This window comes from Mustela putorius, unplaced genomic scaffold, assembly GCF_011764305.1.
Source record: "Mustela putorius furo isolate JIRA1106 unplaced genomic scaffold, ASM1176430v1.1 tig00000228_pilon_pilon_pilon, whole genome shotgun sequence".
In the NCBI taxonomy this organism is placed as follows: domain Eukaryota; kingdom Metazoa; phylum Chordata; class Mammalia; order Carnivora; family Mustelidae; genus Mustela; species Mustela putorius.
The window spans coordinates 6,058,892-6,081,506 of record NW_025421322.1 but is presented as its reverse complement, the minus strand read 5'-3'; the positions used below and the strand labels follow the sequence as shown (position 1 = coordinate 6,081,506).

General features: G+C 40.5%; 1 protein-coding gene and 1 pseudogene across 3 annotated transcripts in view; one reads left to right on the top strand and one right to left on the bottom strand.

Moving 5' to 3' along the window:
• Window positions 1-22,615, bottom strand: part of GRHL2 (grainyhead like transcription factor 2) — a 161,496-nt gene that overhangs the window by 112,748 nt on the left and 26,133 nt on the right. For all 3 annotated transcript variants that reach the window (XM_013064756.2, XM_013064754.2, XM_013064755.2), the window contains exon 2: window positions 1,000-1,195. In XM_013064756.2, coding sequence (XP_012920210.1) covers window positions 1,000-1,167 — 168 coding nt within the window. In that variant the 5' untranslated portion in view covers window positions 1,168-1,195. The remainder of the gene's footprint in view (window positions 1-999; window positions 1,196-22,615) is intronic.
• LOC106007451 lies at window positions 8,331-8,928 on the top strand (annotated as a pseudogene).

The following is a 22,615-nucleotide window of genomic DNA, read 5'->3' as shown; positions in this document are numbered from 1 at the left end:
TCAGTTCTTACGCTCAACTAAAGCGTTCACTGTGCCCAAGAGGAAAATAAACACAGCCATTCTCACCTTTGTGCCAATTCCCAGCATAAGCCAGTGGTGTTTAGAATCAAAGCTGGCAATAAAGCTCCTCATTCAGTAAATACGTGTTGATTTTTTTACACTTCACCAGTGCTACAGGAGCAGGTCATACCTTTCTAAGAGACAGACCAGTGTTTCCCGTTAGGTTTCCTGAAACACTCCTATTTTGAAGGTATTGTGTGGCAGGTATTTTTGTAAGGTAAGTGAACTATACTCATTTTGTTGTAAAGGTTTTTCAAAATAAACATTTAGTACCCATCAAAACAAATGGAAACAGGGTTATAACAAAATTAGGTTTTGGAGTTGCTGCAGAAGTCGACCACAAAACACTCACTGGAATATTCCTGATAAAACTAAAAAAAAAAAAAAAAAAAAAAAAAAAAAAAAAAAAACAATAAATCTAGAAACCCCGAATGTTCTTATAAAAGAAGAAATCTAAAAGCAACCTAAATGCCCCTAATTGAGAGAGGACTAAATTAAGGTATAGTCATGCAATGTAATTTAAAAAATAATAATAATCTCTACGCCCAAATTGGGACTCAAACTCTCCACCCTGAAACCAAAGAGTCACTTGCTCTACCGACTGAGCCAGCCAGGTGCCCCTGTAATATTTTTATTCACCAATAATCATAAAGTGAAAAATGGCAGCAAGGATGTATTTGTAATACGGTGTGAAGCGGGAGATAATACGCGTGCACGTCAACAGAGGACACAGAAATAAAGGTCCTAAAATGAAAACTTCGTCGGGGCCGATGGTGAAGCTGAGCTCCAGGGATGGGAACGCAGGGAGGCAGCGAGAACAGGAGCAGGCTGAATTCCACAGCCAGCGCGGAAATACTCTGCTCTCTCCACTCTTCCCACCCGCGAGGAGGGGCGTCTCTGGGGGCGGGCACAGGAGGGAGGCGGGGCTGCCGGATCTACCTTGTAGTAGTCGTAGAGCAGGCCCAGGGCGGCAGCACTGTCCTCGTCCCCATTAATGCTCATCATCGCCTTGGTGGCCGCCGTCAGGGGATTCTCCAAGTACGACTTCCAGGCTTCATCTTCACTGGTGTAGGCCCTTCGCGTATTGAACGGAGGTTCACTGGGCATGGGCACTAAGGCCACCAGTCGTTTATTACTTTGAAAGCAAGAGAAATGTGAGGTTCATTATCAGGGAAATGTTCCTTTTTCTGCCAAAAATACACACATTGCATGGTTCATCTGTACTCCCCTGGAATGAGGAAGGGCATGCTGCCACACTGTATTTATAAAGCCACTATGTCTCTAGAAGTAAAAATGGTCTTTACGACATTGTTTAAGTACTATAAGTTGATCCCCTTCACAGTTGGGTTTTTTTCATATTGTCATTCTAGGAGCCAAATCATTTTTATCTGGCTGTCCTTTATTAATATTACCTGCAGGAAGCAGGTTTCATTTAACTCTGAGTTGTAATTATAAGTAAATATGTGCAATACATTAAATGTAATCAATACTAAAAACTTTTATCAAATTTAATCCACATTTGAAATTGCTTGCAAATTACAGACCAATCCAAGTCTCTTAATTTAAAAATGGCAGTAGAAGCTACTTTGTAAATAAGCCATATTGCTGATACACTGCCCAATAAGGATATTTAGCAACACCAAGACTCTGTGAATCCCATGTTGCCACAGGATCGTACTGTACTTAAATGACACAGAAGCTCCAGGTTATAAAATCCTCACGGAGAATGAGCAGAGCATCTGGAGAATTTTCAGTAGAGACAGAAAGTGGCCGGAGTCATTTGTTAATCCTAACCAAGCCAAACTTGGGTAAAGGAGCAACTGACAAGGCAATTTCTTGCAGAGGATGGGACAGTGACTCAAATACCCAACACCTATGACAGTCCTCAGCAGTTTTCTGGGCTGGGGCCCCTGTTGTAAAGGAGCCTGGAGAGGCTTTGGAACTTGTCTCCTGGCCCTCTACTGTTTGTCCATTGAAACAGAACCAAAATGTAACGATGACGTATTGTATTTCAGTAACAGCTCTAACTCATAATAACAACATGGGCAAGTGACAGGACAGGAGAAGGTTAACACCTGAACTAATGAATGGAAATTTAGCCACCACGGGTCCTCCACGTGACTCAGCTCTAAAAAAGGTACCTTTTTGCTGACTATGGTCCCTTCCAATGGGAGACGGTCTCAGCTCATTCTGTGATAGAGAATTGGGGTGCACTGTCTACGAAGGCTGCACTGGGGGCTCCTTCTGTGCTGGCATGGTGCCGTGCACTCGTATAAGGTCAGAAAAGGACACGTTTGTTGTTGGTAAGATCAGGGAATGAGGGTGGGAATTTCACATTTAGTGGAGTGGAATTCTGAGCTAGTCACCAGGCCCCTGATTTCAACTCTGCCGATGGTTTGGGGAAACAATTTGGGAGGAAAGAAACGATACTAACCCAATTGCAAATGAAGTGGATTTGAAGGGTTAATGATGTTTCTGGAAGTATAGGGGGAAAACCCTAGTGGAAGGGTTTACCAACCATGAGGCAGGGTGGTGCCATGGGCAAGCAGCGGGTACTGGAAGTGAGTCCTTGCTTACTATTTACAGACATGCAAACTGAGTTTCAGCTTTTTCACACCTGACATAAGGACAGCAATGCCCACCCTGTTTAGCTCACAGTGTGATTGTGAGAAGCAAATACCATAATGGAGAAAACAGAGCTCTGCAAACCACACCATGCTATGCAAACAGTAAGTACCATGATCACTGCATGGTTCTTTGTTCTTGCGAAGTTTGTGGGTGCACTGATTTTGGGTAAAGTCAATTATAATTGAAAGGTGTTAAAGACAACCATTTCAGAGGGAAACTGAAGTTGTTCACTTAGCAATATTCCATAAGTATTCACTGCAAATTCGATAGATGCCAGGTATTATGCTTGTCATTGAGGACACGGTGGCACACAAGACAGACCCTGTCCCACTGTCCATACAGCTTGCAGCCCGGTGGAGAGAAGACACCACCATTACAAGAGCAACAGGTGTGAGAAAGGGAAATGGACAGTGTCATGAGGGTATAGGACAGAGGGAACAACCTATCCAGAGGATCAAAGAGGAGCCGAAGTTTCAACAAATATCTGAAGGTAGGAATGTGTTGTCGGTCCATGTTGAAATGGGCAGATGTGGGAAATATTTTGTAAAGGGAAGAACATTTTGGTGATTCAGAATAATGGAATTTTCTCCCAAAAGGAATTTCCATAGCTGACTCCAAAAGGAGCATATTTGTATTCATTTTAGAGTCAGCTATGGAAATTCATATATTCTAATCTAACAGTAAAACAGCATTTTCTTGTAAAAATTACTTATTTATACCTGATAGGGCTGGACTTGGGGACAGAAATGTGGGTGACATCCTGAGAGCCTATCAGTGGAAGAAATGAGGCCTCTGGGGAGAACCAAGAGAGGTGGTCAGCCCAGGTGTGGGAAGGCCACCACCACTCCATCCCTGTTGTTTAGCTGAGCACCCTGGGTGATTCCACCACTTAGAGGGGGTAGGCAGCAAATTCTGAAACCTTATCTGTGCCCTGAGGGTCCACCCATCACGCACACTTCCTACGGGAAGGAAGGAAGGAAGGGCTTCAAGTTATTTGCAGTGACCTCATGATCAAAAAAAAAATGTGGATCATATTCTCTTTAATGACTGAGAGAAGCACATATCGCCGGGTGAAGGAAGGTGTTAATTACAACACTGGTTAATTTCCAAAAGTTTAGAAGGAAGTGCCAATCTGAAGGAGAAGCGCCAACTCATGGTTTACACTAAGTGGTATCCTGATTCACTGGAGAGATTTCAAGTCTTCCTTCTTTAAAGACCCTACTCCCCACCCCCACCCTTCACTGAGACTTCTGGATTGCTGATTTCATTGGTTCCTAGCACACATGTTCAGTCATAAATTTAGATTCATCAGCCTTTCCCCTGTGATGAAATTGTTGATGAATCCTTACATGATTAGTGGAAAGAAATATTCTGGGAAAGCACAACTTTACTAGTTGTTTCTTTGCACATTTTTGGTGACCAAAGGAGCCTTTTATGCTCTTTCCTTTAACTGCATAATGACTTTGATTTTCTTCTCTTCTCTTTTCTTTTTTTCTTTTTTTGTTGTTGTTGTTTGTTTGTTTGTTTTCTTTTTTTGTTTTGTTTTTGTTTTTGGTGTAGGTTTTTTGTTGTTTTTAAGTTTTTTTGCTTCATAGATTATAATCTCTCTAGTACAGAGCTGAATAAAGCTTGGTTTAATAAAAATAGAATAAACTTGGTTTAATAAAAACAGAATAAACTCTGGTACACTAAGCAAATATGCAAATCTACAAAGAAAGTAAAGTTTCCTAGAGCAGATTTCCTAGAGCAGTTTGGAACATATTCTGAAGCTAAGTTTCATCATCGTTTCTTTTGGAATGGTAGCTCTGCTTCACCTCTGGTCAACCTTTTAAATATTCTTTTTGTAGCTTTAGGTATGGCGTGTTCTGGGTAGCCTTAAACACAGAGCTGTAAACAGCAGCTATAAACTTGATCCCTGGTCCTTCTTTGGAGAAAAGTTTAGATTAACACCTGAGAGCATTCACAGCAAGGGTAAAGGCCATGTTAGGCCACACATATAACTTCTTTTTTTTTTTTTAAAGATTTTATTTATTTACTTGGCAGAGAGAGATCACAAGTGCACAGAGGCAGGCAGAGAGAGAGGGAGAAGCAGGCTCCCCGCTGAGCAGAGATCCTGATGCGGGGCTCGATCCCAGGTCCCTGAGATCATGACCTGAGCTGAAGGCAGAGGCTTAACCCACTGAGCCACCCAGGCACCCTCCCACGCAAATAATTTCTCGTTCTCATTTATTTTTTTCTTTAATCCACTACTTCACTTCCGTGGATGTTGGGAGAACAGTTGAGAGATGACTCATCAGCGGAAGCAGGGAAAGAGGTGGGGTAGTCATGCGACTGAGAGTCAGGAACAGCTCCAGATCACTTCGCCAGAGGCAACCTACCATCCCCCATAAGCATTAACAAGAGTCTGAGGCAGGAATGCTTTGCTAGGGAGAAGTGTAGAAACAGCAGTGTACGACGTCTTTACCTTCTAAAAATATGTGTAGTAATAATCAATAAATCCAGACATAAATCTATTACATCAGGGACCACAAAACAAAAATGAGGTCATGACACAGTCACACAAATTACCACTTTCAATCCATTTCTCATCATCCATTTCTTTTGTAACTCCTACGAGGTTGCTGGGTTTTGTACTTCGTTTTGTTTTATTTTGTTTTTGTTTGGCGGGGGGCGGGGTGTCAATCCAGGGGAAGGGTGGTTTTAGAGTTGAATAAATCTCAGTTTTAATTTCAGTTTTGTCAATTACGGAATTTAGATGAGTTACTTTCCTTCTCTGAGCTTCCATTTCTTCATCTGTAATATGTTATCAACCTTTCAGAGCTGTTCTGAAGGAACAACTCACATATTTAGAGATGAAGTGCCTGGCACATTACAGATAAATAGTTCAATTAATAATAGTTAAAAGTATTATTTCTCTTTAGAAATGATTCTATTATTTTTCTGCTCAAAATCCAATAGACTGTTTTCAGTTTTTAATCTTGAATTTTCTTGGATATTTCTTACTTCTCTAGAATCTTGCCTTGTCTGGCTTCCGAGACTGTATGAAGGTGGTTCTCTGCAGCTTTCTAGCTTTTAATTCCACTTCAACTTTTAATTCCACTTCAACTCTCCTCTTATTCCTCTAACTCTGACAGTCCTGGGGCCTTTGCTCTTTTATCTCCATTATTGATTCTTCTGACTTTCATTGATCCTCTACCCTGGTAACTGACAGATGTATGTTACCAGAGAACCAGTTTTGCACTTTCTGCGGAGATGCTCTGTTGTGAACTTCAACTCAACATACCCAAACTGAGCTCATCATCATTTCTCAGTTGGGTGCCTGCCCCTCACCATCATCTGTCCCTGGTCATCTAGAATCAAACCTTATGTACTGGTTTAAAATACAGACTCTGGAGCCATTTAGCTGAGGCATAAATCCTGGAGGCACTACTTACTAGCTGTGTAACCGTGGATAAGTTAGTTCATCTTGCTGTACATCAGTTTCCTCACCTGTAAAGTTGGGATAGACCCCCAACTGAATTAGAATAATAGGATCGACTCCCTAGTATTTTTGTCAGAGTTAAATACAGATATAGTGTGAAAGCTGCATGCATGTTACCCATTGTTACTGCTCTTTGTCCCTTCTACAGAATCCGTTACCGTATCCAGCCTCACAGTTCTCGTCTTCTCTCTTCGCGCCTCTAGCTAGTCTCCCTGTCCTTGAACGTTCCCCTCTTGGATCCACACTGCGGCCCTGCAGAATCATCTTCCTGGAACCCCTAAGTATGAGTCAGAGTTTCAAGTACAATACAGGGAATGGGCAGAGCTACATTTTTCATAAAATCAATTTATAGCATATTTGTAAAGTTGGTTGTGAGCTACAAAGTGCTGCACCAATAAAAGTTGCCTTCATTTTAGGAAGCATAACTATAAATTTAACAAGCACTGATCATATCTAAACTATCTTTCTAGGGGCGCCTGGGTGGCTCAGTCATTAAGCCTCCGCCTTTGGCTCGGGTTGTGATCCCAGGGTCCTGGGATCGAGCCCAATGTCAGGTTCCCTGCTCCATGGGAAGCCTGCTTCTCCCTCTTCTACTCCCCCTGCTTGTGTTCCTGCTCTTGCTCTCTCTCGCTGTGTCAAATAAACAAATAAAATCTTAAAAAAAAAAAAAACCACTATCTTTCTCTCACCTCCTAATTCTCACCTTCGAATTAAACAAATTAGGATTCATTCTTCTACTCCTGTGAACCACATCACTAGGAAACCAGCAGATTTACATGCAGACCATAGGGAAAACAGGGGGAAGGCTAAAATCCATTCAGTAAAGTTCCAATACTCATGGGTCGCTCTCCTACCTGTTGTCCATCATTCTCAACACTGATCAGAGTTGGGGGCAAAAAAAGACTATTCCACCCACGACAAACCACTTCCCTCTTTCTCAGAAGTGCAGCTTCTTTAGAGTTCTCAGGATTTCATTTTCTATCCTCTACTTCAATCTCCCATCCTTGTTTCTTTCTTGTTCTCTCTCTCTCTCTCACACAGACACACACAGCCTTTGAGATAATACAAATTCTATTCTCCACACAGAATATTTTATCTTCTACTCTGAGTGTTCAGCACTTGGGGTTTAGTCTTCATCTACTCCAATATTTTGTAGCTGATCTATTGTAGCTGGTTACTGGCATATAATCACTTCTGCTTCCCAGGGGATAGAAGGGGAATAGAAGCAATATTCTTAAAAGTCAAGTTTCAAGAAGTGACAATTAGTCTTTCTTTTTGAATCTTGGCATTTTCTCCATTAACAAAATAATACTTGCAAATGGAAACTAAAGAACCAATCATCCTAGCCAGGGTTAATGTCATGATTTAAATGCCAACAGTGTTAGTCATTTCACTGCTGTCTACCTTCAGTAATAACCCTCCTTTTGGTGCTTGCTAGAGGAAATCACAAGACATAGCAGACAGTTTCCATGTTAGAACAAGAGCTGAAATTTATTAGGACGTATCTACATTGAGCACTTGTTCTTAATGACTCTAACCTTAGCCCTTGACCCAATCCATATAGAATTTGAGGAAAATGAAATGAATCCACAAACCTGGGGTGATAACTGATCATCTTCATGTTCATGATGGTTATGTTTTAAAAAGAAAAAATTGAATTAACTCAGTGAACATAGAGTATGATGCCCTCCACCACATAAAATGCATAGCTTTTAAAAATAATAAACTGTAAAACAAAACCTACATTTATTGAAATTAAGATGGCTTCGTTTTAGATATTCTCATTACAAAATATGCTGATTTACTGGTTGACACATAATACCTCTCCCTCCCTCCTCCTCCCCCCCCCACCTCTCTCCCTCTCTCACTGGTGCCCCAGCTTTGCTAGTGCCTTTAGTCCACCTATTAAGTAATCCAGAACTGAGATGGAGAGGATTAGGAAAATAATTAAGAAGCCGAAGAGGCACAGCACAGAGCACCAGAAACAACTGTAGGGAGGAAGAGATCTCAGTGGGAAGGAGAAGGAAAAGGACAAGAAAGAATTACAAAATGAAAGGAACTGGCAGAGAACTCAATCTATGATACAACTAAAACTGGCTAATCTGTGTGTGTGTAAATCAAAATTCAAAATGTTAACAGTACTCTTCCTCTCAGCGGCCTGGGGTGACCTCTGAAAATGGTTCGCTATTCGCTTGACCCAGAAAACCCTATGAAATCATGCAAGTCAAGAGGTTCAAATCTCTGTGTTCACTGTAAGGACACACGTGAAACTGCCCAGGCCATCAAGGGTATGCATATCTGAAAAGCCACCAAGTATTTGAAAGACGTCACTTGGCAGAAGCAGTGTGTGCCATTCCGTCGCTACAATGGTGGAGTTGGTAGGTGTGCCCAGGCCAAACAGTGGGGCTGGACACAAGGTCGGTGGCCCAAGAAGAGTGCTGAATTTTTACTGCACATGCTTAAAAACGCAGAGAGTAATGCTGAACTTAAGGGTTTAAATGCCCATTCTCTGGTCATTGAGCACATTCAGGTGAACAAAGTCCCCAAGATGCGGCGTAGGACTTACAGGGCTCATGGTCGCATTAACCCATACATGAGCTCTCCCTGCCACATTGAGATGATCCTTACTGAAAAAGAGCAGATTGTTCCTAAACCAGAAGAGGAGGTTGCACAGAAGAAAAAGATATCCCAGAAGAAACTAAAGAAACAAAAACTTATGGCCTGGGAGTAAATTTGCACAGAATAAATGCAAATAAAAATTTAAAAAAAAATGTTAACAGTAATCGAAGCTGAGTTTTTATTTGCCTCTTTCTACTTTCACACTTTTCAATAGTGTTCCATGATAAGTCACACATACTTAGAAAGCACCTCCCATATGCCAGATACGAGTTTTCTAAGCCCCCAACATGGGTTAACCATTTTTTCCTTACAAAAGCCTTAAAGTCAGGCATAGTAATGATGCCATTTGCACAAATGAACACACTGAGCAGGAGGTGCTAAGTCATCTGCTCAGGGTCATACAGCAGTCAGCTTACACCAGACCTGCATCCCAGAGTGTGAGCTCTTAAGCATCCTTCCTTTCTGCCAATTCTTGACTATGCTCTAATTTCACAATCAGAAAAAAAAAGTCACAGGGCGCCTGGGTGGCGCCCTGGGTGGCAGAAGTCATTAAACTTCCGCCTTCAGCTCAGGTCATGGTCCCAGGGTCCGGGATGGAGCCCTTGAGTTGGGCTCTCTGCTCAGCAGGAAGCCTGCTTCTCTCTCTCCCATTCCTCCTGCTTCTGTTCCCTCTCTCGCTGTGTCTCTCTCATAAATAAATAAAATCTTTAAAAAACAGAAAAAGAAAAAGTCACTTGAAAAGAGGGAGCTGGAAAACAAACTGGATATAAGAGTCCAATATGACAATGGATTTCGTACATGGAAGTAAATGAGAGGATGTTTGAACTCAGAGTATTAGAAACTGTGCAAAGGGGAAGTTTATAAAGTCCTTGAAAAAAAAGACAATATATGTTTAAATTATTTGTAGAATTCCAAGGTACTAAAACATTCTGCGGGCTGTGTATCATATCAACCAACACAAATAAATTAGTGGGGAGGGAAGAAGGGCAGCAATTCCTCCTTATTCATCTTCAGCTTGACATAGCTAGAGGCCGTCTGTTTTTTTTTGTTTTTTGTTTTTTTATTTGACAGAGAGAGATCACAAGTAGGCAGAGAGGCAGGCAGAGAGAGAGAGGAGGAAGCAGGCTCCCTGCCGAGCAGAGAGCCCGATGCGGGACTCCATCCCGGGACGCGAGATCATGACCTGAGTCGAAGGCAGCGGCTTAACCCACTGAGCCACCCAGGTGCCCCGAGGCCGTCTGTTTTTTAATGTCCTGTGAGAAACGTTAAATAATCGAGATGACGGAAATATAAATTAGATAATTACATTAGACACACTATATTGAGAGAGCAACCCCAAATACTGTTTTTAAAGGAAAAATCATTTTTAAACCAAATTAATTTTATAAGTTAAAAAGAGAATCAATTCTTTGGAAGAACTTACCATGCTCAAATCTCTAGCAGAAAAAACAAAATACAAAAGCCTCTTTAAAGGCTGCAGGACAGACTTCTATCTCAAATCATTCCATGCGTGTACTTCTATCTCAAAGATCTCCCTGAAGTGAGAGAAGTAATCACGTATATAGCCAACATGGAAACAGAAATTTTAGTGCAGTTCTAGAAGATAGAAAGCAAAAGAGATTGGAATAGAGGAGAAGCCCATATCAAGAAGGCTGTACCCAAAATCTGGTGCAAAAGGGGTTAATATGAAGTGAGAACTGGTTTTCCCACTGTACCCAGAAAACTGTAATACAGAGTCTTCGGCATCCATGACCAAGGCAGTCCCTACACAGTGTACCCAGAGGAACTAGATGCAGCGTTCACTTTTTTTTGAGAGAGAGCACGTGCTCAAGCATGGACATGCAAAACAGGCAGGAGAGGGGGTAGAAAAGGAAAGGGAGAGAGAGAACTTTAAGGAGGCTCCATGCCCACTGTGGAGGCCAACAAAGGGCTCCAACTCACAGCCCTGAGGTCATGACCTGAGCTGCAATCAAGAGTTGGATTCTTAACCGACTGAGCTGCCCAAGTACCCCAGCATTTCCTTCTTAAATATAGAAGGAGTCAGGCTTTGAGGGACCCTAGGACCAGAGAGAAAGAAATAACTTGGTTAAATGCCTAGAGTAACTTCAAACTACCAACTGCGAACAAAGAAAAAAAGAAATTCAGCTTAAAAAAAAAAAAAAATCCTCTAATGTGTTCAATCCCCATCCTACTCCCTTGGACTTCACTTGTGCATGTCCGAAGTAATCTTCCAGGTGCCCTCAGCACCTGTGGCCACTCCTGCCACTAAAGAAAACAGCCCAGCCCGGGAAGAGTGCACTCCACTCAGCTAACAAACCTTACCAGCTATGACAGATGAGGAGTCAAACTCTTCACTTATTTTAAGATTTTATTTATTTATTTGACAGAGAGAGATCACAAGTAGGCAGAGAGGCAGGCAGAGAGAGAGAGGGAAGCAGGCTCCCCGCTGAGCAGAGAGCCCGATGTGGGGCTCGATCCCAGGACCCTGAGATCATGACCTGAGCCGAAGGCAGAGGCTTTAACCCACTGAGCCACCCAGGCACCCCCAAACTCTTCATTTTTAATAGAACTAAAAATGACCAGATATTTAAGGAAAGCTGACATGGGTAAAAGAGAACCTTAAAATGAATAAAACAGCTTATTGATGAGGAAAATAATTAATGCTGGATACAAAAAATAATGTTTTAAAAAAAAGGTTATTTAACATCTACAAAGCAAACGTGGGTTACTATGAAAATAAAATAACCACAAAACAAGATACATAATTTCATAAATCAAAAAAAAATTGTATAAGATTAAATTCAAAAGAGCAAAAAAATTAATAACCTGAGAGATCAAAGCGAGGAATTTTGCCCATTTTTAAAGAAAAAAAGGAAGCTATGAGACATAGTTAAAAGGCATACGGAAGGTATAATGTTCAATTAACAAGAGTGACAGAAGAAAGCAATGAAGATGATGAAAAGGAAAAATAAATAATCAGAGAAATAATAGAAGAAAATGTTCTCCAGCTGAAGAAAAACTTGAGTCTTAAGAATGAAAGGCTCCAAAGTGCTGGAAAGGATGATAAAAAGACATACATCTATCCTATATCCTCCAAAACCTCTTTATTAAAGATTAAATGGAAAATGCTACAAATGGAAAAAGAACTAAGTAACTTTCAAAAAAAACAACAGTCAACCGGTCAACTTTTTGTCTGCATTACTATATTCTGTAAGACTAGAGAAGAGACAGGAATCTGAACGTGGAACTATGAACACAGCAAAAGACCAATTCTGTGTGACGTCGGCAAAATAAAGACATGTTTGGTCATGAGAGGATCCAAAACCTATTCTACTCAGACATCCCTTTTGAAGAAAGTTACTTCTCCTCAATTTAAATTTTAAAAAGGCATTCATGGGCAGAAAAGAAAAGTGACAGAGCAATGAGAAAATTTAAAAATAATAATAATAATAATAAAATGTTAAATTCATTGTAAATAATTTCAGATCACAGAAATGAAATTTATGCCACTAAGAAAGGATTGTTAAGAATAATACCAAATGATGTATGGAAGTGATGAATCATATCATACACTTGAAACTAATTATTACACTGTATGTTAACCAACTGGAATTTAAATTAAAACTTTTTTTTTTTAAGTTTATCTGAGAAAAAACATTTTTGTGATGAGAAAACTCTCATTTTAATTCATCACTTTGGATTATTAGAGGTAGTATTCATTTTGCTCACCAAGAAAAAAAAAAGTTAAACCAAATTCAAATATAATATCTGAGCCTAAGAGAGTGGCTATTTTAAAAGTATACTGAAAATCATACTTTAGGCAAGCCTGGGTGTCTCAGTTGGTTAAGCAGGGGCCTTCGGCTCAGGTCATGATCTCAGGGTCCTGGGATCGAAGCCCACACTGGGCTCCCTGCTTCTCCCTCTCCCTCTGCCTCCCCATGCTTGTGTACACTCTCTCTTTCTTTCAAATAAATAAAATCTTCAAATAAAAAGACAAAGAAAATTTTGCTTTGTATGGAAGAAGAGTAATGGATAATGAATGATGAATTCTTGATATTGATAGAAAATATAACTTTAAATATGTTTATTAAAAACTTCCGTAATTGCAATTACCAGGATAAACACAGGATGTAGAAATTTTAGAACAGCAGTTTGCATAATAGGGTCTGCAGACCCCTGGGGTCTCTTAGATAATTCAGGGGTCCAAGAGATCAAAATCATTTTCATAATAATACAACATTACTTGTCTTATTCACTCTGTTGACATTTGCACTGATGGTACAAAGCTAAATGTGGGTGAAAGTTTTTACTCCTGGCATCAATCAAGGCAGTGACATAAAGCTGTCCTTGAGTCACTGTGTTCTCACCAACAACACATATAATAAAAACAAACTGAGCAAATAAACAAACAAAAAGTACTACTTGGGAATGTCCTTGACGAAGCAGTATAAAATACTAATTTTATTAATTTCAAACTCTGGATACACATCTTCCTAATATTCTGTGTCAAAGTGGGCAGTACCAACAAGGCACTTCTGCCTACTGAAGAACAATGACTGCCTCGAGGAAAAACATTTGTGCAATTGTTTGAGTAGAAGCTGAACTAGCTACTTTTTTTCCAACCACTTAATTTTCACATTAAAGGCAGACTAACAGACTAGGCTTTCAGACTTGTGTGTTTGGCTGACATTTTCTCAAAAAGAAACCAGGTGTGACTCTGTCACTTCAAGGAAAACAACCGGCAGTATTTGTTGCCAATGGCAAAATTTGAGCTTCAAACCAAAATTACAATTTTTGAAAACCTGCCTCCACCCCTATTGATCTCTTCCTAATAGTTAAGGATTTCCAAAGAGATCAATGGCGATATTAATAGATGTGATTTTTTCTGTTAATGTATCATCAAACATGTTAACATTTGCAAGTTCTGAATAACTAAGTCAACCACTATTTCCAAATGCCAATGCTTGACACGACGAAATCATACACAGGTAAAATATCTATTCAAAGTGCAAGGCAGATCCAGGAATTTTAATGTAACAGAGAGTACAGAAAGTTCACTGCATGATTTTGGTTTCCACACTGCAACGAACCTTTAAGAAACGATCACTTGTCTAATTTTGAGGCCATATCAAAGAATATCTACAATTATCTGAAAAGGCTATAAAAATGTTTTTTCTTTTTCCAACTATCAGTGTGAAGTAGGACTTCCTTCATACACTTCAACCGAAACAACATTTTGCAACAAACTGAATGAAGCAGATGAGAATCCAGCCTTCATCTATTAAGCCAAGAATTAAAGAGAACTATACAGTGTAAAACAGGACCACTCTTCTCACTAAATTCTTTTGTTTCAGAAAATTTAATTTTTCACTTTATGTTAGTATGTAGTAGGTTTATAATTATTATTTTAATTAAGGTATAAATATATTTTTTAAATTGCTCATCTTTAATTTCTAATATGGCAAATCTTAGTATCTATTTATCTATCTAAAATCCACACTAACACAAGCTTTTCAGGGACTTCAATAATTTAAGAGTGTAAAGGGATTCTGAGAATTAAATGTTTAAGAACCACTACTCTAGAAAATCACTAGAGAAAAATAACAGAAAAAGAAATATCCTTCAACGAAAAAAAAGAATAAAAATGATGATATAATACAGGAAAAATAAGAGCTTACATATCAGCAAATTGCAACAGTGAAAATGAATTAACTCTGCCTTTAATAGATAGATACTTTTAAACTGAATATTAATACTACGAAAGAAACCATATTTTTTTTAAGCTTTCATGATACGTAAGAAAATTGACACTGTATCAGGCCATTAAACAAGATCACCTATTTAAAAGGATTCTTATAATACAAACTAAATTCTCTGTCCACACATAATTAAATTGTAAATTAACAAAAAAAGGTGGATTTTAAACACTCCGTAAACAGAAATTTCAAAACACTCTTCCAAATAGTCACAGGTCACAAAATAGTTCTTAAGAGAAATTCTTAAAAATCAAAATTAAATTATAAAATACACCTTACACATTGTGGGATATACATAAATTAGCACGTAAAGATAAAACGCATTTTATATCTTTGAACGCTTTTATCAGAAATTAATGAAAGCTAAAAGCCAAAGAGTTAAGTATACACAATATTAGAAAAAAAGTAATAGGGCACATGTGTGGCTCAGTCAGCTAAACGGCTGCCTTCAGCTATGTCATGATCTCAAGGTTCAGGGATCGAGTCCCACATCAGGCTCTCTGCTCATCAGGGAGTCTGCTTCTCCCTCTGCCTCTGTCCTTCCCCTTCCGCTGTTCACATTCTCTCTCTCCCAAAAAAATAAAATAAAATCTTTAAAAAAAAAAAAAATAGAACTACTCCAAAGAAAGAAAAAAGGATTTACTAAAGATAAAACAAATTAATGAAGATATGACAATAGACAATTTTAATCAAAAGTCAGTTCTTTGGGGTGCCGGGTGGCTCAGTCCGTTAAGTGTCTGCCTTCAGCTCAGGTCATAATTCCACGGTCCTGGGATCGAGCCCCGCTTTGGGCTCCCTGCTTGGTGGACAGCCTGCTTCTGCCTCTCCCTCTGCCTGCTGCTCTGCCTACAGGTGCTCTCTCTCTATCAAATAAATAAATAAAATCCTTTTTTAAAAAAAGTTCTTTGAAATGACAAAGAAAACTAAAAACTGGCAAGAATAATCAAATGTTAGGGAGGAAAAGAAGACATAATTTCAGATGCAGTTCATGTAAGAATTTCTGAATTCTTTAATGCTAATATGTTTGAAAACTTAGAGAAAATAGAAACAGTTCTAGAAAAATATAGTAAAAACTGATTGAATTATTTGGAAAGAGAACAACAGTAACTTTACAGTGGAGAAATCTGTCAGCTACTATTTAAGCAAATGATGAAGGATGACATCACCAGTGATGTCACGATGTGAGGAGGACACTCCACGTCAGTGGTAGTCTTCCCTAAAATCCGTAACTCCAGGCTAATCCTGGGGAAAACCTCAGACACATGCAAATGGAGGGACATTCTGCTGAGTACTTGACTACTGATGACTATTGTATCAACAGTGCTTAGGGGCACCAGGGTGGCTCAGTCTGTTAAGCGCCTGTCTTTGGCTCAGGTTATGATCCCAGAGTTCTGGTATGGAATCCTGCATCGGCATCCCTGCTCAATCCTCCCCCTGCCCCTGCCTCTTGCTCGTGTGGGAGTATGCTCTCTCTCTCAAATAAATAAAATCTTTAAAAAAAAAAAAAAGTGTTTCACAAATAAGCATGTGAGTCAATAAGTAAATAAATAAGGTTAAGAATTAGAAAAATAAAAACAACACTTTCAGATGAAACTGTGAGTGATGTCTCTATTTAGTAGATTTTATCTAATATTGTTTATGCAACTGAATATTAAATGGAAGAAAAGACCATCTAGCTGATAGAGCAGTACTGGACTGACAGAATTAGCTTGAGAGAACTAGTAAGTTGGGCCTTTTCCTCTTTGTGGCATCCAGATTTCTTGATTTCCTCTTCTCCACTTCACACATAAAAGCGGGTCACAGAAACGTTTATCTGACTCATCACTCCAAAGCATGAGCCTGCTACTGTGCACCTTTCCCTCCTCACCCAAACGGAAAAGCTCCCTGATTCCTTTCAGAATAGATTTCCGCCCTGTGAACTATCCCAGTTTCTAACCAAAAGGTCTACTTAGAAGAGAAATGACATTTTTAAAAGCATCTCATATTTTAAGCAATTTGTTCTAAAACCACTCAGAACTAGATATAATCTACGCATCTATGTATTTGTAAGGACTGCCGATGGCCTGAGGTAAAACTTGTTTCCACATTTATGAAGAGAGTCGCAGCATGTAAGTGCTGAAAGAGATCGTCATCATTACCCACTCCAAACTTCTCGTTTTACAAATGGGGAAACTGAGGTCCAGAAAGATCCTAGCCCTTCCCTAGGACTGCACAGGTGTCTCTACTAACATCAAAATGATTAGAGGACAAGTTACAGGAAAACATATACACTACTGGTTAATTTGTAGTGCTTTCTGGACAGATAAACACTCTTCTATTTGAGGAGAAAGTGAAAATTATATCCGTCTTGGGCAAAAAAGTTCCCTCCTCCACCCATTCCCCTGACCTTAATTTCTCCCTCAATTCACTGAACAGACCTTTATTGAGCTCCTTTTGTGTAACAGGCACTGACCCAGGAACAGGGGACACAGCACCAACCAAGTAAGAAAATATCAGCTATTTCTTCCTTCCTTCTGTCTTTCCTGACTTCTAACCAGTAATCTTGTCACCAGAGCTTCCACTAAAAGCCAACAAAAATCTAATCCTGGTACTCACAGTTGAGGTCCTTTTTCCGCAATTAGGCTCCAGTCCTTAGATACAGGAGAACAGGTATAAGATGCAACAGAAAATTGGACTGCGGAAGGCATGTGTTTCCTACACAGAGGTGCTTCTATTTACAAACCCTGCAAGGAAGACCACATTGACTGACTGACAGGCTTAGCTGAGTGCCAACTACGGGCTGGTACTGCTCTGACTACTGGGACCCGGTGATGAACCCCAGACGCAGTCTTCGCCCTGGGGAAGCTTTTGCAGATGAACACATCACTGCAGGTGTGACAAAGTTGAATGACGCAAAAGCAGAGGGTGCCGTGAGAGAATCTGTCATGTGGGTCCTGTGGTGGCCACAAACACTTCACAGTCCTCCACCCAGAGAAAGCACAAGGACCAAGGAGCCCACCGCCAGCTCCGAAATCTACCATGACATTCGTGTGGGGGCCATGCTTTCTCATGGGCTGCTCCTAGCCAATCCTTGCACAGGGCAGGACTTCCAGAACAGGCCCGGTCCTGGAAGGCAAGGGATTCCTCTTATGGTGGACTTTGGCGAGAAGACTTCCTGGCCGCGCCCGAACTTCCTTAGAATGCAGGGGAGTCTTGTAGGCTTCCACGCCACATTCCTTCCCTCTCTCCTTTGCTGGGGGCCGTATTTGCTTGGGGGCATCTGACAGCCCTCCCCATCGCTGCCAGCTCCCTCCCCGTGTGTTCTCACAGGTGGTTGCCCTAAAGAAATCCTTGCATGTTTAATCCCATCTCAGAAAGTGCAGACTAACACAGACCTTTGTTTAGATTGAGATGGACTGTTTAGGATTGGGTTACTGGGGAACTGAGATTCTGGGGTGCCTGGGCGGCTCAGTCAGTTAAGTGTCCGACTGATCTTGGCTCAGGGCATGATCTCAGTGTCCTGGGATCCAGCCATTGGTTGTTGGACTTGCTGCTCAGTGGGGAGTCTGCTTCTCCCTCTCTCTCTGCACACCGCCCCTCATGATCATGCTCGCGATCTTACACTCTCTCTCTCAAATAAATAAATAAAATCTTAACCCAAAAAAAAAAAAGGATTCACTCTGTCCCTCTTTCTCTCCCTCCTCATCCCAACCTTCCTCTCTCTTTCTCTGGGGGGGGGGGGGGAGACATCAGTCAGATGGAAGAAAAGGAAAAGGGAAGGAGGGCATTGCAGGAACAGCATGTGCAAGGTCCCTGAGGCAGATGAACCTTCTCCCAGCCGAGGAACTAAATCGAGGGCAGTGTGTAACTGGACTGCAACATCTCAACAAGGAAGAAAGCAGGGTCTGGTGAAGCCTCAGAGATGGGCAAAGGCCAGATTATGTAAGAATTTGTCATTTAATTCAAGAATGTTAAACTTTTTTCTAAGTGCATGGCGTAGATAGATAGGGTCTTGAGCAATGGAACAACCTGATCAAATGCATGCTTTACAAAGATCACTGGGGCCGCAGTAAATGGATCAAAAAGAAGTGTTAGGAAATCAAGAAGGAGGTCACTGAAATGGTTCAGTAAAGAGATAAATTAAGGATTATTTCGGACCTAATGGGAAAAAAATCATTTCTTAGGGTCTCCCTTAATATTTCATGGCCTTTTGTTGATCTCCAGGCATGCGATAGTTTATGCCTTATTTTTAATTTAGGTGCCAAGTCTTCACTTCCACCATCTTTGTGCACATAGGTATCACATCCGACTCAAACTGTAATCTCACATAAGACGTGATTTAGTTCATACGCTTCAAAATTAACAGAAATACCCAATAGTAAAAGCGTTAGACTACACCTCTATCCTTAATAGATACGGAAATAGATTACAGACCCATAAACGTTCCACACGGAAGTAATGAGAAAACCCATACAAAGTCCATGCTAAACACACTGATTACACAGGATGTTCCTCCTTTAAAACAAAATAGGGAAAAAAGTAGGCCTTACTATGTGATAAACATCACCTAAAATTTAAATGCTGGGAATAATAAAAACCAGTGAAACTTTGGTTTGCCGTATTAGAATTTAGATAGGCTTCTGAGAACACTATCAGAAAAATAAGAGCCAATTACTTTTTTTCCATCTTCTGGAAAATTATCAGAGGCACTCAGGTATCCCTCTGTGCTTGAAGTTTTAAAGGATGCTCTAATCTTAGAGTTGTACACATTATGTGAATGAATATGAATATGCACATATATATACACAAGGATCTTTACAAAAACACAGTGGTTTCAGGGGTGTGGTGTGTGTGATGTGGGTGAGGGGGAAGCGTATCAGAAGAAGCAGCAAGAAAAGGAAAGCAAGAAAAGCACAAAAAACACTACCTGTAAGGCAATCACACTGTGCATTTATGCAAATTATGTGTGTATAAAATTATATACATGTAAAAACAATTTAAAAGAAGGAAGGAAAAAGAAAAGAAGAGCAAGGAAGAGAAATGAAGAAGAGCTGGGAAGAGGGATGGAGAGAAGAAGGAAGGAAGGGGACGGAAAGAATTGCTCTGGCAATAAAAATGTCCGGGCAAGCAGATGAGGTGTTTTATTCGTCTGTGTGTCTGTGTAGGGAGACCTTTACTTGGCCATTACAACAAGTTCCAGACAATTTTTAAGTGCCGTTTAGTATTCAATCACACATACAAAAATATGTGTATGAATATGTCAGAGAATATGTAAATGAATATTTAATCTGCTCTTGGATTTGGGAAGAATTTGTTAAGAAACGATGAAGAAGCTATGAAGAAAAAAATAGGTAACTCTGACCACTTACACATTAAAAACGTGTAGGGATTTCAGTTTAAACACATAGAAGTGGGGCTGCGATGTGTGTATCTCAGAAATTCCCCAGTGAAGGAGCACAATACCATGTCATACAGTCCAACAGATGGTGCTAAAGAGAAGAAACAGAAGGTTCTGGGACCAGTGTGCCTGACCCAGAGCAATACAGGAGACAGAAGTTAGAGCAACAAATTTATGGAGCAATCTCACTAATATCTCCCTAACATGGAGAGGAGCCCAAGGACAGGTGAATAATAACTTGGGAAAATCTTTTGAGATAAGTCATTACCTCCACCATCAGTCTTTAGCAGAGATGAAAAGACACTGGTCTTTCTAGTCTGGGAGAGAAGAGGAAAAGAAACACAGAATGATTTCAGCCATGTAACTGTGGTTGGCTAAGAGTGAATCATTCTGTACTGAAGGGACACTGATAGAAGGATAAGTTGTTTCAGAGATGAGCAGGGAGGCACTAGGAGAAATACCTAAGATAAAGATCAGGAGCCTGCAAACTGGTTATGTTCTTGTGACCAAACACATGAGGAGCGATCGGAACTTGGTGGGGCTCCACCAAGCGAAGAGGGGGCTGTGCGGGCACTACTCCTGCGTGCCCCAGCAAAGTATGCTTTTCTAATGGGAAAAGTCACATGGAAGTTTAATGAGTAATAGTAGGATCATACCAGAGAACTCAAAGAGGGCATGCTATATTACAGACAAAGAAATCACAGGGCCAAACCCACATTATGAACAAGGAGGATCATCTTGAGCCTGGAAGCTCTAAAACATCTAGGACTCTGCAGACAATCGGCCTCTGCCGGCCACGTGACAGGGTCAGTGTGAATAAGCAAAGTGTTGGTGAATCCGAGTTGCCCTAGCTCTTCTACTGTATATCACCGCTGCATGCAAACGTTTAGTTCTATTCTCTGACTTCAGTCATACGGTGCAGATGCTAGCCGAACTCATGCTAAGCCAGCCAGGAGAGGTGGGGTTGCAGGACACATAAAGCTTTCTAGGAACCGTAGCTGCTTAATTACAACACTTGTGAAGCTTGTAACAGACTACCGCAAATGTACCTCAAACTCTGAAGAAAAGACAAATGTCAATGTGGTCATTTTGATCTTATCTGACCCTCTATGAAAAACTCTTCTTTCTCGTCTTGTAGCTAAGGAAAGTGAGCATTTTACATAATTATACAGATTCCCCCACAACTGTTGGAATACCACGCAATGAAAGTGTCCTGCAGAATTCAATCAAGCACAGTGCGCAACCTGACTTCTTCGACAGGAAGAGGTCACTGGAGTGCCAGTCAGCACAGTCTTTTGTCCTGCTGGCTTTTATGACCTGCTGAGATTATTGTGGCAGCTGTCTGGACCCTTTCTCTGCCGACTTTGTTGTCCTGAGGCTCTGGCCTAGCCAGAGGGATTAGATGGAGTGAAAGAAGGAACTAATGCTCAATATTCCCAGTAGTGAAGACGAACTTAACAGAACTGAAAACTAAAGGGTAGATAAATAAAATAAATTCAGTAAGACTCTCTGAAGGAGGGAAAACTGGGGAAGGAGCAGAGATCATTAAAAGCTCTAGATGAAGTTCATGACAATTTTCCACTGTGAATTACTAACGATGGTGCCAACATTTCTGGTATCCTTTTCTTTTAACCCAAGTGACTGACCGGAGTGAGAACGGAAATGAGAGATGCAAACAACTAGGTTGACTTTCTCCGGCAAAAGTAGAGGCCCCAGTACTCCATGGCCAAGGAAGGGGCTGATCTAAAACCCAAAGGCACCCCCCACACACAGGAAAAGGAGGCCTTCCTACAGAGGAAGAGTCAACATCACACAGAGCATTTTACCAATTCATTCATAGGCTACCCAAGGTCAAGCTGAGCTTTCCCACCCTGCTACATCTTCAAGGGTGCTGGCTTTAAAAGGGCATGTGGGGCACCTGGGTGGCTCGGTCGGTTGGGCTTCTGCTTTTGGCTTGGAGTCCTGGGATTGAGCCCCAAGGTCAGGCTCCTGTTCAGTGGGACTCCTGTTTCTTTCTCTCCCTCCACCCCTCCCCTTGCTCATTCTCTCTCTCAATCTCTCTAAATATAAATAAAATATTAAAAATAAACAAATAAAAAGGCATGCAGACAGGGCTCAGATGGTGGGAAGACACTAAGGAAACCATTCATTTTAACTACAGTATAACAAAAGAAGGTATGAATAGAACATATCAAGCATGAACAAAATAAATGGCATAGAAATAGGGCAAAAAATACTACAGGATATCAAACAAATAATGAGAGAACATAGTATGCATAAGAAAACGGAACTAACCTCTCCCACCCGAAAAAGAATAGAATTCCCATAAGTTGCTTTCCACTCTAAAATATAAGAACATGAATTCAATAAGACAAAAGTACAAGTTGATGGCAAACAGAATTAAGTAGAAAGGGAAACTGCAGAGCTAAGAAAAGAGAAGACCAAAACAACAGCATTAGTAGTACAAAAAGAGAACTGAAAATGTATTAATGACCAAGGAAAGGCTTGAATGCCTTTCACAGTGAATGCAGAAGAGAGACAGGAATTAGAGTCACTACTAGATTATAGATAATCAGGGACAAAGAGGAACAAATGTGGAGATAATAAATATTCCAGAAGTAGAAAACCAAACGAAGAAAAAGGAAACCCAAAAAGAGACTTTTGGTTTAATATGGCAGGTTGAACACATTATCC